Genomic DNA, 17,397 nt, shown 5'->3' with positions numbered 1-17,397 from the left:
GTCGGCCTCTCCCCTCGCCTCCCCTGCCCTGCCCTCACCCCGGGCCGGCACTGCCCGCTTCCCCGGCCTCCGACGACTGCTGGCCGCTCCCGCCGCCTCAGCCGCGACCCACCAACGGCTCCCGCCGCCTCAGCCCGCCCCGCCAACGGCTCCCGCCGCTCGCGCCGCCTCAGCCCACGCCGCCCCGGCAACGGCTCCCGCCGCTCGCGCCGCCTCAGCCCACCCCTCCGCGCTAACGGCCGCCGCCGCCTCAGCCCGCCCCGCCGGCCGAGAGGCGTCAACGCGCCCCGGTCCAGAGGTACCGCGGCCGGATCTGGAACCGCCGGCAGCGGCGGAGCGCCGAGCCTCCCCAGCCCGGGCGTGTGTCCGCGGAGGAGGCAGGGGATTGCCGCACCGACGCGTAGGCGGCCACCGCGCCCGTTTCCCTCCCGTTTTTTTACGCCCGAGTTCCCGTTCAGGGGATCGAAGGGAGAGGATGGCGCCTGTCAGTGAGGGCCCGCGCCTTCCCTCAGTCCCTCCCGGGGAAGGTGGGCTTGGCGGGGCGTTTGTGGGAGGCGAGCGACGCCTGGCAGCGGGGTCCGGCCCGTAACCCCGCCGCACACGGGCGCGCTGCGGCAGCCACCTGTGGGCTTCGGGCGGGCGGGGAAACGGGGGGGGCCGGGTGCCCGCGCCTCGCAGCTGCCCCCCGGGGAGCGGAGGAGGGGTGATCGAGCCGCCCCGGCGGGCAGAGGCTGGCGGGAGCCCGCCGCAGCGCCCTGCGAGGTGGACGCCGAGTTGGCGGCGCGGGCCGGGCTGCGGGGGCAGGAGGGGGGCGTCTTCTCCCGCGCTCAACTTTCCCCGTCGCCGAAGCGCGGCCGGGGAGGCGAGGTGCGGGGCGGCCGGCGGGATCCCCGCCCCGCTCCGCCGGCATCACATGGTGCTGGGGGAGGGAGGGGGAGCCGCCCCCCAGCTCTCCCTTCTCGTACAGTTTCTCCCAGTCTCAGCGCTCAACTCCGGCGAGGCTGGAGCGCGGCGCGGGGCTGGGCAGGGCGGGAGCCGGGCGGGCTCCGCCGCCTGCTCCCGGGGCGCCTCCGGGCAGCGGAGGCGGCGGGGAAGCGGCACAAGTGCGCGGCGCCTCCGCTGCCTCCCTCCTTCTGATGCCCCTTCGCGACTGCACGCCAGCCCGGCGGCCGCGGCGCCGGGAGGATGCGGCTCTTCCTCCTCACTGCAACTTTCTGGGGATTGTGCCTGGCTCCAGGTAAGGCGCTCCGCGCCGCTCCCCCGGAGGCGCCGCCGGCGAGCCCGGGCTGCCCGGCGCTGCCCGCAGCGGCCGCGGGGAGGCTTCGTCCTCTCGCAGCCCCTCGACGGAGCTGGCGCCGGGCGCTCAGCGGGGACTCCCGCGGCCGCGCACACCGCGCGGGGCAGCGGAGCCCGCGGTCCGGAGAGCTCCCCGCCGCCGGCCGGGCGAGGCGAGGCGCGCTGCGCTCCGCAGGCAGCACCGGACTCGGAGGATGCCGCCTGCTGACGGCCGGCGCCGCGCACGCCTCCCCCGGGCGGTGGGCTGGCGGTCAGCCCCGGCGGGGAGCCGGCTCGGTCCCGCCGCCGCAGCGCTCCCGGCGGAGGGGAGGAGCGGGGCTGGGGGGGTCGCTCCCCGCCGCGGGACGAGGCGCTCGCTGCTCCCCGACGGGGCTGCGGGAGCCGCCGCGCTGCGGCGCAGGGCCCAGCGGAGGGCTGGGAGGAGGGCTCCTGGCGAGGCGTGCGGAGCATCTCGTTTGCATGATAAAGGAGGGAGGTGAAGGATGCTCCGCAGCTGTAATTGTGCATGGCAAAATAGTAATTAAGTCATTTGTAATTAATTAGTAGCTAAGTAAACCCGTCGGCACAGATAAGAGCCGAAGCGTATCTATTAGCCGGGTCGCTTTCCGGAGCGCGGATAGCTTTTAGCCCGCCGCGCTGAGGGCAGCCCCGGGGCCGGCGGGCGAGGGGCAGCGGCCGCGGTGCCGGTGCCCGCCGCCTGCTGGCGGCAGCGTCCCCAGCGCCGCGCCCGGGGAGGCAGGGCCGGAGCGGCGGTACCGCCGCCTGCCCGCCCCGGGGTCCCCGCGGAAGGGAGCCCGCTTCTTCACCGGGTGCTGAGCACGCAAGGCATAGCCTCAGCGGAGTGGGCGACGCGTCGATTTTACGTTATTTCTGTTAAAGTCGTACTTTTGCTGGGCTGCTGAGTAGTTAGGATCAGCAAAATGCGAAGAGGGAAAGATAAGGAAGATTTCTGGCACGTGTTGATTGTTTTGGGTTTTTTTTTAAATATTATTACTATTATTATTCTGAGCAAAATTCTGTCTGTTCCAGGTTTGGGTTTGCAAATACAGTGCTACCAGTGTGAGGAGTTCCAGCTAAATAATGACTGCTCTGCTCCGGAGTTCATTGTGAACTGTACAGTGAACGTTCAAGATATGTGTCAGAAAGAAGTAATGGAAAAAAGTTTTGGTAAGAATTTAATAATTATATTTCTGTTTATTTGTGTTGGATAGTGTTTGTTGCTTTTGGCTCCACCCATTCACAGTCTTCAGCTACAGATAAATTTGGCATTCCTACCTAAAGGGACCAGATTCAATTTCTTACACTTCTGAGTGACTTTGCAACTCAATAAAGTTAATCATTTTCCTTTAAAACTGGTGTAAAAATTGAAGGATGCAAGCCAAATGTTGATAAAGCTGTTAATACACAGTCTTATGGGTCTCAGATTTAGTTTCCCAGCACTGGGAAATTAATAACAAGTTAGTTTAATCTCATTACAGTTAATTACATGGGCTTTTTTCCCAAGAGATGGAAGAGCATTAAATTAGTAATTCCCTCCTTTCTTTTATTTACTCTAGCAATTCATATACTCTGAAGGTTCATCTTAAGGGAAGGAAAGTAGTTGTCTTTGCTTTCATCCATAAAGGAAAACATCAAGCAAAAGGGAGAGAGGGATAAAAAGAACACTGTTGGGACTTTGGGGGGGAGAGGAGGGCACAAATGGATATATTTGCCATACTCATTTTCTAAGTCTAAGGGGGCTTTTTCCTTACTGTAATTAATATTAAGTTAGCATATTTGGAGATAAACGTGTTCAAGAGGAAACTAGCTGTGATTCTGCTTCTTGCCTCTATTGTCTTTTGAGCTGTGCTATAAATTGCTTTTTTTATTTGGCATCATGGAAGGCATTTGAGATTTAGAGAGAACTGTCTTGGTTTTTAGACCACCACATCGCTCTGTAGCCATCTCTGTGAGCAGAAGACTGCAGCTGTATCGGGGACTTCAGGGCTGGGCGGGGTGGCAAGGCAATGTGTTTGTGGGCATTGGAGTTCATGTAGCATCCTGCTCTTACTGCAGACCGCCGTTAAGACGCGAGGCGTTAAAAGGGGCAAGGTAGTGGTACCTCGCTGGTGTGCCTCAGCGTAGGCGTGACCTCCGCACCGAGCGGTGGGCCGAAGGAGCAGAGGGCGGGCTGGGACCTCAGAACCCTGACTGAAGGGAAGCTGCTCTCTGGGGCTGCGCATCTTGCAACAGAGGGCAGTGCTTTAGAGCATGGAGTTTACCGATGTAAAGGACTGTTGTTATGCTGTTCATATAAATCAAGTTGTCCCAGCGAGTCCTTCAGTAACAGCAGAATCCCTCTCTACCCAGCAAATGTGTGCAGCCCTCTGTCTTGAACAGTAACATTGGTTCTTTGCATTAGGATACTATTCATTAGTATTTCCAAAGTGCTCATCGATCGGCTCATTCTGCTGGTGCTGGTAGTTTCAGGCCGCTACATTAGGAATCATAGAAAAATGATAAGAATTGTTGTTACCTATCAACAGTAGCTGAACTGCTGGTACTTTGGTTCAGCCTGGGTAACACCATCCACAGTGACTGTATTTCTGTAAAATATTTAGCAGCTTTCCAGTGTAGAGGAAAAAAGCTATATGTTTGAAGGAAAATCAGTCTCTTGAAAGCTATATATTATTGGAGTATTTTATTTCAAGTTTACTTGGAAAGGGTTGTGGGGATGGGAGATAGTTACGGCTTGCAAGGTACTTTTAAAATCCGAGTACCTCTAAATGAATGTTTGAAAGCTTTGCTATCTGCACACCACAGCTTCTATAGTACTTTTAATAGGTTTGAATGGACACTGTGGCGATTGGAAGGGCTATCAACATGGTATGTAGACACAGACAAAAAAGTCAGTTCTCATTTAATTCTTAACAGTTGTTTGGTGTTGCTTGTTTGATGTTTTTTTCGGTTTTGTTTTTTTTTTTTTAATATCTTACCTGGTTCCTTCATGTTTTCGTTTCAATACAACCTCAGACTGTATCAGCCTTCTCAAAACACATCTGTAATCTTCCCTTCAGGTGAGTGTTGGAAAAGTGTTTTCAGTCAGGTAAACCCCTCAGAGGTTAAAGTGCAACTCTTCTGGATAAGTGGGCTTGCATGTGTGCGTACGCACACCCGCAGCTATGTGAAGAGACAGCCACTTGTGTGCTGCATTTGTAGGATGGGGCAGTCAGTCATGCATCTTTTCTCAGGCTAGCAGGCAAGATTGCAGTCTGGCCCGCGTGACTGTGGCACAGACAATGCAAGTTGGAACTGTTTTAATAGATTTTAGACATACATCGATGCATAACTTGTCCTACTCCTATGAAGAAATTGACTTGCAATATAGTAAAAAAGGAGCTCTTAGAAACTTCTGGGTGGGTTGGTTTTGGGTTTTGGTGGGGGTTTTTTGTGCAATTTTATATTGTCTCTGAGCAGATCCTTGGATTTTCCCTTTAGGAGGTAACTAGCATGCTGTGCATAGCAGGTACCCCTGTTCTATTTTATTTAATTTACTTCTATAAATGCAGTTCTTATTCATTTTAAGCTTAGAGATTGTAAATTTCAGCTAGTGAATAAATTTAAATTTTTAACCTTACTATTTCAAATTGAGTGAAATTTACATTGCAAGCTTAGTTTCTCTGTTATCCTCAGTCAATTCTAGAGAGGATTGGTTATAAAAAAGATGATTCAGTTTATCATCCTTTATTGGTTTTTTTCCTAATTGATATTTAAATGTGTGTCATATAAATGCCTTATTCTCCCAAGTTTTATTTAATAATTCATTCTACTTCTACCAGTATATTCAGAACTTGATTCTTTTGGTTGTTGCTTATCACTGAAACCCAAAATGTTTCAAATATTGATTTTAATTTATAATAGATTTGTGTTTGAATTTTTAACCCAGAATATGAAAGATGTGAATTTGCATTTATGTGACAGCACAATCTCATAATTAGAGTTTTTCCTCTTGACTAGATACAGTCAAAAGGGTATAATTTAATTTTTATAGACTAACCCATTTTTGTCCTTAATAAAATATAGCTATGTCAGTGAGCAAAATGTTACAAGTTCTCCTAAACCTTATTTAAAAGTTAAATGCAATATTTTGAGATAAAGTTCGTGGTCTGAATCAGTAACCTATTGATGTAGTCACCCTTCCTTTGCAGTATGCATTAATCTGTGTGTTTGTTTTGCTATCAAGGGGGTTGCTGACTTACATTCTGTGATGTGCCTGCAATATAGTCCCCAGCCAGTGACTTTTTTTCTTACGTATTTGTTAGTGTTCATTGAGTTGTGCGATGACAGCTCTATGGTCCAGCTTCATATCTGTATTAAACGTTGTATAAACAATGCAGTGGAGAGCTACAACTCTGTGCAATTTTTTTCATTTATGGTGTAAATAGTTCCTTATACCTGATCATAGTTAAACAAACAACTCCAGTTGCTATGAAATTAGGGTTAGTGCACAGTGTCACTGTGTTCTCATAGAACATCATCTGAATTTCTGGAGAACCAATCTTAGGAAGTATTTTTCAGCTTCAGGTGAGAAATAACAGCAGCATAGGCATGTTTCTAACCCAGAGCTTAAAAGGTGGCTGTTACTGTGACAGCCTCTGATGTGAGTAGCTAAGAACGCAGGTATTCATCACTAAGACTTTGAATTAGATCAGCAAGCATGTTATCCCAGCTGTTTGTAGTATCAGGTAGAAATTTGCTCCATTTCACAACTTAAAATTACTTGAGAATTGAGCAGTAGGTAAGCATGTATCTGATTAAGTGATTATGTGGAACAAGTATAATTCTGCCTCCCTTGCAAACATGCACTTTGCTATCGCAGTTTATATTGCAGTTGCACTTTGGGGATCTGTCAGTGCACAGAACTGAAGACTTTGTCAAATAAATGACAAAATATTTTTCTCACCCTAAGCAGAGCTGTATTTAAAAATTTTGCTAGAACAAGTTCTGTGCAGTTAACATTCTGTTCCAGTGGGAGATACAGAAGGAAAGGACAATATTTTGTCTGCAATGCAAAATCTTACAAACTAATTTGTTGATTTAATCTTTAAAGAAAAAAAAACACAAAACCAAAACCAAAAAACCCCCACCATGCTTTCTTCCTTTAGAGGGATGAACGGTGGGCATGGGAACTGGCACTGAAGACTACACCAAGTAATTTTTGTCCCACAGAAATGAACATAAGGGACACATTTCTAGTGCATTCTTCAGCTGGATGAGCAGGTGTTTGAAAACTGTGTAAGTGAAATGTTTGACAGAGGATCAAAGTTCTTGCTTATGGTAATTCCACTTGCAGACGCTTTGTGGAAATACCCATGGCAGAGTCCCCTCTCCCAATCGCCTCTCTCCTTCCCATCTATGAACTTTTAACTTAGAAATGTCAGTGCTCCTTCGTTTTTACAATATATGTAGGAACAGAGAAATCCCACAGTACATTGGGATCAGATGAAACATCTTGATGATATGTGGATGAATATATAATGTATATATGCTTTTATACATATATCATAGGAAACATAGTGATGATGAAGTTCACCTTTTACTGAAGGCAAGAGCTATCTGAGCGTTAAGGCTGTTCTAAAACCTACTTAAGGCAAAATGAAACTTGCAATGTGAATAGATCAGAAAGGAATAAAGCATGAAGGATGAGACAATCAGCCCAGAAAGGCAGCCAGTCTAAATTTCTCAGAACTCACTGTAAGTAAATCTGCTCATATGTATGTTCTGAACAATATACCTTGTGCTCTAATGTAGTTGTGAACGTACTTTTACAAACTTACTTTTGAAAGGGGGAAAAAAAAAAAAAGATCCACAGTAGCAAGACTGATATTTTAGAATGTCTGTCTATATAAAACTAAGGTTGTTCATGAATTTTCCTTTGCAAGTGAATTGGGAAACAACTTCATTGTTTCTATTAATCCGCAATAAGAAACTTCTTACTTGTTTGGTTTATCAGTGGTCCTTTTAATGTATTTACATAGTGTATATAATCCTGCAGTGTAATTAAAGCAATTGCTGTAATTGTGTGCTTAAAAGTAGTGCATGGGAACATCATAAACAAGATCATCTCACTGTTGAACTGTAATTTTATTTATTTATCTATTTATTTAACTCTTCTCAGTATTGGTTTCCCAGTCATTTGTTCTATCAGGCAGAGGAAAACAGTGTCAAAGTTGTGTGATGAGTGGGCCTACATTAAATTCTTTACCTGTGATTATTACTTTTTTTTTTTAATCTTACTGTGTTGCTGCCATGATTAAGTCGCCTGTTAGGGATTACAGAAGCACATACTTTTTTCTGTTTCCATGTATAGCATCCATTAGTACTAATACTAATTGCATACTTGTATCAAGGGGAGATTATACTCTGGTGTACATTTATTGACAAAATGATTAAAACAGCATACAAAGTTTAATGTCTTCAGAATCACTGTAGGCATTAAAGTTTTATAGGTAATAGCTGCATCCCCAGTATCCACTTAGAATGAGTAAGAAACATGCACTGATCTGGCAGTGGATTTTTTTATTTTTATTTCCTTCTACACTGTCTCTTTTGGTCAAAACCTATCAACATAACTCAAAAGAACTTTTGGGTCTTTTTTTAATCAAAGTAAAACATAATATAATAAATCTCGACTGACAATTTAAAAAAAAAAAAAAACACCACCGCCAACAAAACAAAACTTGGCATGTGACAGTTGTTATCTATGACATCATATCTTGTGCTGCCAGGTGCCCAATGAAATGAAGACATAGTACCCAGTATTGAAAACATGCAGTTCATTTTTGATGCTGAATAAAAGACTTACAGTATATGTTGTTAATTTGTACTGTCTGCTGAAAACTTGGAGCTGTGGCTATATTACCATTCAGAAACACTTTTTCAGATGCCAAAGCTGTTTTCTTACTAGTAAATTCCTTCCAATCTTTGGGCTGCTCGGAAAACTTCCAGCCACATACAGGATGAACTGAAGTAAGCGCATCAGCTAGGGAGAAATTACAGACGGTATGTAGTAGATCGCTGTTCTGACTGCCTTTAAATGTGGAAAAGCAGCAGTGGAGTTAACAGTTCAAGCAGTTTATGACTTGAAAGTCATGACAAAGATCCAAGTGCAGAAGTAATGAAGGGCTGTATTATTTTAAGGAAGTTGTGGTATCTGGTCCAGTGAATTTCATTTTTCACAGGACATGGACAATAGCTTTTTATGTTTATTTCTCAGACTTGTATGAAAGGTACACAAATGAATTTTGTGAGGATAGAGTGCCCACAACCTGGTGTCTCAAACCTCCTTTAAGAGTTTCCTGTTGCATTTCACACACAGATGAGTCTGTGTTTCCAAAACCTTCTTGTGGCCTGCCCCTATCACTTGTCTTAGCTCTCAGTGACCTTATCAAACCATGGGCAAGCGTGTTTTAATTAATCCAAACTGTTTTCATTTCCATTTTTCCTTTGTAGTCTGGATATTTTTTTGGGAAAACCGGATATAACCTATTTTGCCAAATTACCAACGGGTCTTTGAATGTGGAAAAAGTAATACAAAAAACAGGCAAATCCTACTCTGAAGTTGAACAGGCTGCAAAACTGTAAGCATGAAAATAGCTAAAGATATAAAAGCTGAATGGATTTCAAAGGTATTGGCATGCAAGTGTAAACATGTGAGCCATTCTACTGAAATTGGCAAGGACATTAATTAGTAGGATGCAACAAGACTATTTGGGTGTAAAATTATTTATTATTACCCTTATTACAAGGGTATGGCATTTTAACGTTTGTAAAGGCGTAAGGACTGTGGCTTCCCAGTTCATTTCAGCAGATAAGGATTGTCAAGAAAAATGCTCATACGTGGTTCTGAAAATGAAGTCCAAGTTCACCTCTCTTGCTGGAAGATAATGTATATTTTGATCTTGATATCCAAGGCATTTACCTACCTTTATATCAGGAAAGCACGGATGATGGAAGGCCGTGAGCCAGCTTTGTTTGAAAGATCATGTTTTAGTGCTTGACTGTAAGTCCGCATTAGTGAGCAGAGAAATTAATAAGGACAGTAGAAAACAAAAGAATTGGATACGCAGGTGAAAGTTGAGCTTCGACTTCTGGTTTGTAGCCTCCAGTGGCTTTAAAAGTTATTTGATAATACCACCATTAGCAGCTGGACTTAACTTTCTCAGCCTATGCATTTTTTAAGCATTTTAATGCCTTGCTTCTGCTTTGTGATACTGCAAGCAATGACAAAGACTACTTTGTGCTGTTATTTACATTATTTACAATGCAGTTTTGATTGATATTTCCAGTATCAGAATTAGAAGGCATGACTAACAAAGCGATATCATGGTAATCCAAACCCTTGTTCTCTGTCAGTCAACAATTGTCCAGTTTTCTTCTAAGATGATTTAATTTCTGCAAGATGCCATGTCAGTTAGGGTCAGAAGGAGAGTGAAGAGGCCAGTCTCATTGTCAAAAGCCTCCTATTAGTTTCTGAAAAAAAGCGCAGCTTTTTAAAAATGCCAAGTATATGGAGGAGTTGTGATGATGTTGAGTAAGTTTTCATAGAAAATTATGATGAAAATATGCTAATTCAACCAGGTGGGGTTTGGGGGAGGGTGTTTGGTTTTGGTGGGGGGATTTTGGGGTTTTTTCTGTGTTGTTTTTTTTTTTTTTTTTTTAACAGAATTGTATACTCTGTAAGAGCCTAATGGCATAAATATGCTTTTATCTTGTCTACTGAATGCATCGAAAGGAGGGGATAGGGATGAAATAGCTGCAGTCCTAAAACACAGGATTAAAAATCGGGAAGCGTGTGATGTAGCTTTGCAATAGATTTCAAGTCACTTAATTTCAGTGCCTCTGTTTTTGTCATCTGGAAAACACTGATCATGGCTGCTTACAGTATTTAATGAGCTGTTTATGAGGCAGTTAGTAAATTTCATGATAAAATCTCTGGCAAGGTGCAAATTATTTAAACCACTCATGAGCTCCAGAAAGTTGAGAAGACGAGGACAAGAAGAGTTAGTGTAAAATGAAACACAGAGGACATGGTTGGATATGGTTATACTTTACACTGGCTTAAACTGTTTTTTCAGCAGTGCGTTTACAATCATAGATGAAAGGATTTCTGTTGGGGAAGCTTAATTCATACTTTAAGCCAATAAAAACATGATCTGACTAAAACCATGACTGTTTGGGGAAGCACAATGTCAGAAGAATGATAGCTTTCCAACATTCAGTCACCTTCTACGATACAGGACCTTATTAGATAAAATATTTATCATCACTTTCTCTAGAAAACAGAGAGCAAATCACAATAGGACCCTTTGCAGTCTGTCACTGTATGATGTATGTGAACAGGTACTAGCTAAGGAATAGACAATTACCATAGCAAAACCACAGAAGGCATGAAAAGATGGGCATAAAACCGAATATGAAAACTAAAAAACATAATTTAGAAACCTATTTGTGTGTAGTCTGAACCCAATTTTGAACATAACTGATACAGTAAAACCCAGAAATAGTCACATGTGTATTTTATGTATATCAGAAAGGGGTATTAAATGTTTACGTGGTGTTGTTGCTAGTACAAGTTCTCATTTTAGATTTCAGCAGACGTCACGAAAGAGCTTTTATAATTGCTACTGGCTACTGAATGTCACTCGTGGAGGGTAAGCAAGTGACAGTTTAGGGCAAGAAATAAAGGATGAAATACATAATGGAAATCGCAAGGCAAGCATGGATAGGGAGACAAGACATCAAGTCTAAGCACAACAAGAAGGAAAACTTGCAGATTCACGAAGACCAGAAAAGGGAAAGTTTCAGTGAAATAAGATAATTGGAACTATTCAGGATACTTAAACAAAGGGGGAGCATCAGTTCATACACATGGTCCTTATGCTTGCCTTTACAAACAGCAACTTTAAGAGAACACCCAAACCAAATCACAAACAAATCATGAAGGCATGCTGACGCTAGAGCTGGGACAACTGTTGGGGGCTTCTCATGGGTTACGTGTGCCACAATGTGAATTGTCCACTGTGGGATGGTTTTCTGCCTTTTGCTTGGAGGAGATGGGCAAAATTAAGCAGCAAGTCCAAAAGAGTTGAGTGGAGAAATTCTGCCAAAGTCGTAACGGCACACCTCAAAACTTGTCTTGATCTGCCTGCTAACTTTGAGTTCCTTAAGATATAAACTTTTCTACATGCCTGAAGCTATGGCTCTGTGTATGCCTCCAACTCCTGGCCCAGTCCTGAAGAGGCACTTTTGTGACTGCTCAAGGATGCCTTGCTCCTGGACCCCAGTTGAGCATAGATTGTTTTCTAATGCTCCAAAAGATTTGATGCAGCAGGCATACTCAGAGTACGTGCAGAAGATTTTGCTAAAGCAGTATTTGTGGAATGAGTTGTGCAGAAGACAAATCTGACTTTAGGCATGCCTACGAAACTGGATATGTACAAAATGCTGTAGCAAAAGCTTTCTTTAAAAATGAGGAGTGTCAGTCATAGCCCATAAGATAGAGCATTTGGCTTGGCAAAGTTAGTGTTGATGGGAGTCAAACTTACAGCTGAGAGTTTTGTGGCCTTGGGGCCATCGACTGTTCTGGGGTGAAGCAGAGGCCTGCAGTTTCCTGCTGAGGTGTGCCGCTGCAGAAAGCCCTTTCAGAGTAGCTGGGTCGTAGAGTGCGAAAGTGACCGTCTTTTTTAGAAATTAGGTCACTGATCTCAGAGGTGGTATCCTAATTGCCTGTTTTGGCTTCTGTGTATTTTGCTGAAGGACAGTCTTGCAAGTACAGGTGCAAACTAAAGTTAGACACTGCTAGGATTAGGGCTGGCTCTTAAGTTGCAGAGTCATGCTTACACTTGCTCTTTTTTTGTCTGTACCTGCTATAACAGAAGAGTCGGAGGTGCCTAATAAGATCCTTTTCAAGCAGTAAGAGAAAAAGCTTGGATCTTCTGTGCCTTCTGCATACACACAGTGTAAGAAGTAGGTGTGATGTCACCTTTTTTGGTTGTCCTAGTAACAAGTTAAGCTGTTATTCAAGAGAATGTGTACTGGGCTCTGCAGACAGGGTAGGTGGAAGAACTCTTACTTTTGGATTTGCAGCATGAGTTGTTTGTTGCTGTCAAGACTGAATGGATCTGCATGTGGCCAAAACAGAGTGCCAGCGTGCGGATGCACAGGACCAGGCTGCAGCTAAGCAGGGGGGTTGAGCTTGGCAGTTGTGTGTGTGGGGGGAGTGTACAGAATGGATCTAGGTGAGAAAATCAATATTACAAGCAGGAACTATAGAAAAGCCTTGAGATTTACACCATCGCTTCATTGCATGGAATAAGGCAGAAATCCTCCAGAAATAGCGATTTGGGCCTTGACACCACTTAAATGTATGACCACAAGTGGGGCAGAGAGAGGCATAACGATGGGCAAGTTGCTCGGCCTAGGAATAAGTTTTCAATGCCCAATTTAAGTGCAAAACTTTTTTTTTTTTTTTAAATGATTGTTCTAGTAGGTGTATGTGGAAGCAGAGGGTGTGGAATATTACTGCATTATCACGCAGATATTCTAGCCTTGTGTACTCCCCTCTCTTCTTAAAAGTACTTGTGCTTGAACGACATCCTCAGCTGACCCCACAACCCTGAAGCCAAAATGAAGGAAAATCAATTGGTCAGTAGTAGGTACTTCATAGCAAAACATCATTGTAGTACCTACACCTATGCATAACCCACACTGCCGTCACCAGGCTGCTGAATCCATGAAAAAGGATGGATTATTTGGTACTCATCCATCAAGAGACTGGGCAGTAAATATACTAATTGTATATTAGCAAGTATACTAATTGAGCACTAGTGTAAACTGTTGAGGGTAGGTAGCTGGGAATGACCCCATCCCAGTAAACGCAGAGTGTAAAACATGTAATCTCTTTGCCTAGCCAGCAACTCAGAACGATCTGAGGTAGAAGAACAGAAAAGTTTGCAATTCTGTTTCTAGGTGATGTGTTAATGAACGTATCAAGCTGATATTGCTGAAGCAAGAATATCCAGTAATTAGCAGTTATGTCTGTGGTATGAGTCTTACGAGGCAGATAACCACTTTGAAGAACTGTCTGCAGTTCAGCCTGCTGGTGGCGAATGATTCAGGAAGATCTCGGAGATAGTTTCAGAACTGGCTCAGCGGTACAATAAACCACTGCAAGAGAGGAGTCTGAGGAAGGACATCCTTGAGATATGAAAGCAATTAATCTCTAGAGGTGATCCAGAATGGATGCTGCTGTCCGGTCCGAGCTCAGTGGGTGAACTACAGTAATGGGGGTACGTTAACCTGTTTGCTGGAGCAAGGGGAGCAGTGTCCCTGGCATCAAACCGTGGAAGTCAGTTGTACTAATTTTTATTCCTACTACAATTAAACTGGAATCACAATATGATAGGAAGAAAATTGAAGAGTGTTTTTCCTGGCTTACTTTAATTCATACTATTTAAAGTGTCACTGCTTTTTCACACTCACGGTAAAAAAAAAAAAAAGGTGAAGTCACGGCTGAAATGTTTTAAAAATGTCACTCCTGTAGTGTTGACATTCTCTCTTTTTTTCCGTCAATCTTCTATGCCTGTTTTCATTGCACCTTGCTATAAGGATACTGCAGAATTAGAGAAAAAGCACAGCCTGCCTCTGCTGATCAAATTTAGGTCATAGCTGATGCTTCGTAAAAAGCACAATTAGTGTATGATAGCAGCTGATATGCGAGCTCAAAAGAATCTATCAGTTAAAGAAAAAAAACCTCGGATGTGAAGGGCATGTCTTTAGCCAAGTAGCTATTGAAAACCTGATGGAAGTGCTGACTTTTTTAATTTTGTAAAGAATCTTGTTACAATTCAGATTCCTAGAGCTGGGAATGGGAATAAACAATCATTTGGGAGTGGAATTTCTGACTGTAAGATATATTTACAGAAAAGCCACAGGAGAAGTGTTACCATGGGCTTTTACTGCCGGTTAGCTTATTCTCTCTATTTAGGCATGAACATGGTCTGTGCATGAAACTTTTGAGTTGTAAAGTTTCGGTCTGTGCAGCAATACTGTGTTTTGACTTCAAAAGGAGCTCAGGATTATTCTGTGGAATTTATCCTGGAGAACAGGGCTGTTGTAAACACATGGAGTTAAGCTGCAGAACTTTGATTTTTTTTTTTTTTTTTGCAGGAGAGGTCTCCTAGAGTTACCATGCTTCAGAGGGCATTACCTAGTTGTTCACAGCACTGAACAATTCTAGTCTCCTAGTCTACGGGCAAATTGTGAAGTATATGATATTTCAGGGACCTAAACTAATGAATCACGTACTAGTTCAAATTCTGAACAGGGCTTTGCAGGAACCCTGTGCAAAGGCAACGGCAGGAAGAGAGTGATCTATATAAAACAACAGGAATAGGAAATCTGCCGATGTCAAGAGCTTTTCAGAGGCTTGGTCTTTGAGGGGAAAGTCGAGATTCACTGCTGTTCGTAAGGAAGACTGAGGAACAGCTGAGTTTGGTGGGTGGCTGTAGCTGCAGGGAAGGAATCTGTGATGAGGAGACGCGGGATTAGAGATGGCAGAACAATCGCTGTGCCTGGTTCCATTGAATACAGAATTCCTTTCTCAAGAGGGAAGGGGAGGGAAAAAGTTAATCGTAGCCATGGGAAGGGTCACATCTGCCTCAGCTCTTGGAAGATGGACAAAGCACCAGGTCTTTGTGGGGAAACATCAGCTGAGATTTCAGTATGGCAAGCCTGTCGGTGGCCGCACAGTTGAGGCTCCTTGACAGCAGTGGTTTATCAACAGAGACAGAGCTCTCTTCTTTTTGCAAACTATGGTAATAAAGATTGTGCCTCTTGATCTGTGTGCCTTTGCTGTTACAGCTAGAACAGCCTGTAGCTCCTCTTCCTTCTTGAGAAAGGGCTCTACCTGCTGTGTTGATTGATTGAAGCTCACTGGAGACAGAGGAAGATTTAACACTGACTTGAGGGCTTCTCTTCGTAAGTTTAACTAGACAGATAGCCTTAAAACACATTTCAGAGTTTAGATTTGCAGAGGGAGAACACAAAACAGGGAAACACCTGCATTGTTGGGGTGGCAGCAGTGTTGTGACAGTATAAAAGAATTGCTTTAATTAAAATTCTCTGAAGACAGGAAATCCTTCTTTCTAAGCATAACCCACACAAACGGGGTTTTGCTGCTATGCTCAGCACTTGGTAGTGCCGTGGCAGTTGCTACTGCAGAGGTAGCTGATGGTCTGTGTAGGTGCTGTAGAGCTTATTTCCGAAGTCCCCAGGGACTGAACAAGTATCTGCTGGTAGTGAGAGTTCAGTACCTACAGGTCATGTTCCCGCTTCACTCCCTCCAAAACAGTCTCCATCGCTTTGTATTTAAAAACATTCTGGGACCGTGCCACAGAATGCAGAGGCACCATTCTCCAACGGAATCCTGTTCCCATGCCCTTCAGAAGAAAAAAAGACTTTCGAGAATCCCATGTTCAAAAGAAATAGTGATTTTTATTATCCTTAGAAATACATACCTCTTTTTGTAACCGCAAGGCAATACAAGCAAACCTCTGTTACCTATTTATGTGTTAAGTCTATGTTTTTCCAACACACAGTTTCTTTTGTGTCACTTGCAGGAAGATTTGAGAGTAACGAGAGGTAGAACTGCCACAGCCATTTTCCACTCTGACAGGAGAAAACGCAACTATGTATTTTAAAGCCTTTATAAGCCATTTTAAAATAACAGCTATGTGCATCAGAATGTACTTTTCAGGTAAAAACAATTTGAGAAATTATAAATTTAATTAGATTATTAATTAAATGCATTTAAAAAGGGAAGACTTTCAATTTGGAAAAGCCATTTCTGTACAAATGCAAACTTTTGTTGTTGAGGGTATTAAGCTTCAAAGACGGCAAGAATTGAGATTACCTGGAAAAGTACTTCTAGTTTTTCTTTAAAAAAAAAAAAATAAAAGAGGAGGGGGGAGATGAAAGTTTTTCTGATAGTCATTCTCCTTTTACTCTTGGTTAGTTGTCTCTGTGTGGCAGATGAACAAGAAAAGGAAAAAAAAATGCTCAAAAGACAAATTAACAGCATAGAAAATTGTTATTACTTAGACAACTCAAACAACTCGGACATGTTCAGCAACAGAAACAAAAGTCATTTTCAAACTAACTGCATTTCAGTAATAGCTATTCAAACAGCTTATTCCAAAAGATGAAGAATTCTGGTTATAAATGCATCATTTGATATACATTATGTAAATCAAGTTTGTAAAATTTTCAGTTCCAACCAGAATCAAATGAAAGAAAAATCCAAACCAGAGTGACTGTGCTTCTGCAGTGCGGAGCTGTTAGCCCTGTCACAGCCGAGGTGCCTGGCTTAATCACCAGCATTGCTTTGGAAATGTAAACTGGTTTCTCAACAGTTTTCGAGCGTGAATCGTGTTCTAAAGCAAAACCGTGTTCATCTCAAAGTAAGTAACCTTTGCTTTGTGTCACAGGAATCATGTATCGCAAATCCTGCGCGTCTTCAGCAGCGTGTCTGATAGCCTCTGCTGGGTACCAGTCCTTTTGTTCTCCAGGGAAGGTGAACTCTGTTTGTATCAGCTGCTGCAACACTCCGCTCTGCAATGGACCCCGGCCGAAGAAGAGGGGGAATTCGGGCGTGGTGCCGAGGGCACACGCGATAACCACCATTCTGCTCCTTAACTTGGCTCTTCTGTTTTCATATTGCTAAACCTCAAGCAAGTTTTTTGCCCTGACACAGTTTGTTCCGTCTCCTCCTTTCTTCAAAGCCACTGCAATTATATTCTGTTTGTTTCCAAATCCCTGTCAACAGCAAGGGAAGTTCAGTGGTTGTGGGGAGAGAGGGAATGATATTTTTGGCAGCTAATGAATTCAGTTAGCAGATTGAATTTCCAGTGTGCACTTAAAAATCCCAGCAGCAGGATACAGAACTCCTGCTCTTTTGGCATAATTGGAAACAAATCCATCTGTGTTATTCCTTTTAAGATGTAGTCAATTCCTCAGTCATTTTAATTTCCATGTTTTTAAGTTCATTGCTAATCATTAACT

The 17,397-nt window shown here is 43.7% G+C and overlaps 1 protein-coding gene across 1 annotated transcript; it reads left to right on the top strand.

The window, feature by feature from the left end:
- The first annotated feature begins 940 nt into the window (after positions 1–940).
- LYPD1 (LY6/PLAUR domain containing 1) lies at positions 941–17,397 on the top strand. Its single transcript, XM_087730975.1, has 3 exons — positions 941–1,237; positions 2,326–2,463; positions 16,824–17,397. Exons 1-3 carry the CDS (start codon positions 1,186–1,188, stop codon positions 17,057–17,059), a joined length of 426 nt encoding a protein of 141 aa, XP_087587101.1. The 5' UTR covers positions 941–1,185; the 3' UTR covers positions 17,060–17,397.

Source organism: Nipponia nippon, unplaced genomic scaffold, assembly GCF_047370975.1.
Source record: "Nipponia nippon isolate SJK-2023a ecotype South Korea unplaced genomic scaffold, ASM4737097v1 scaffold_5, whole genome shotgun sequence".
In the NCBI taxonomy this organism is placed as follows: Eukaryota; Metazoa; Chordata; class Aves; order Pelecaniformes; family Threskiornithidae; genus Nipponia; species Nipponia nippon.
Note: the sequence above shows the minus strand (reverse complement) of the source record. Positions and strands in the feature narration are given on the sequence as shown.

What these genes read in the sequence shown, in the direction of transcription:
- LYPD1 (XM_087730975.1), top strand. Translation starts at nt 1,186, where the DNA reads ATGCGGCTCTTCCTCCTCACTGCAACTTTCTGGGGATTGTGCCTGGCT. An exon ending in GGGATTGTGCCTGGCTCCAG is followed by an intron (nt 1,238 to 2,325) that starts GTAAGGCGCTCC and finishes TGTCTGTTCCAG; the next exon opens with GTTTGGGTTTGCAAATACAG. An exon ending in AGTAATGGAAAAAAGTTTTG is followed by an intron (nt 2,464 to 16,823) that starts GTAAGAATTTAA and finishes TTTGTGTCACAG; the next exon opens with GAATCATGTATCGCAAATCC.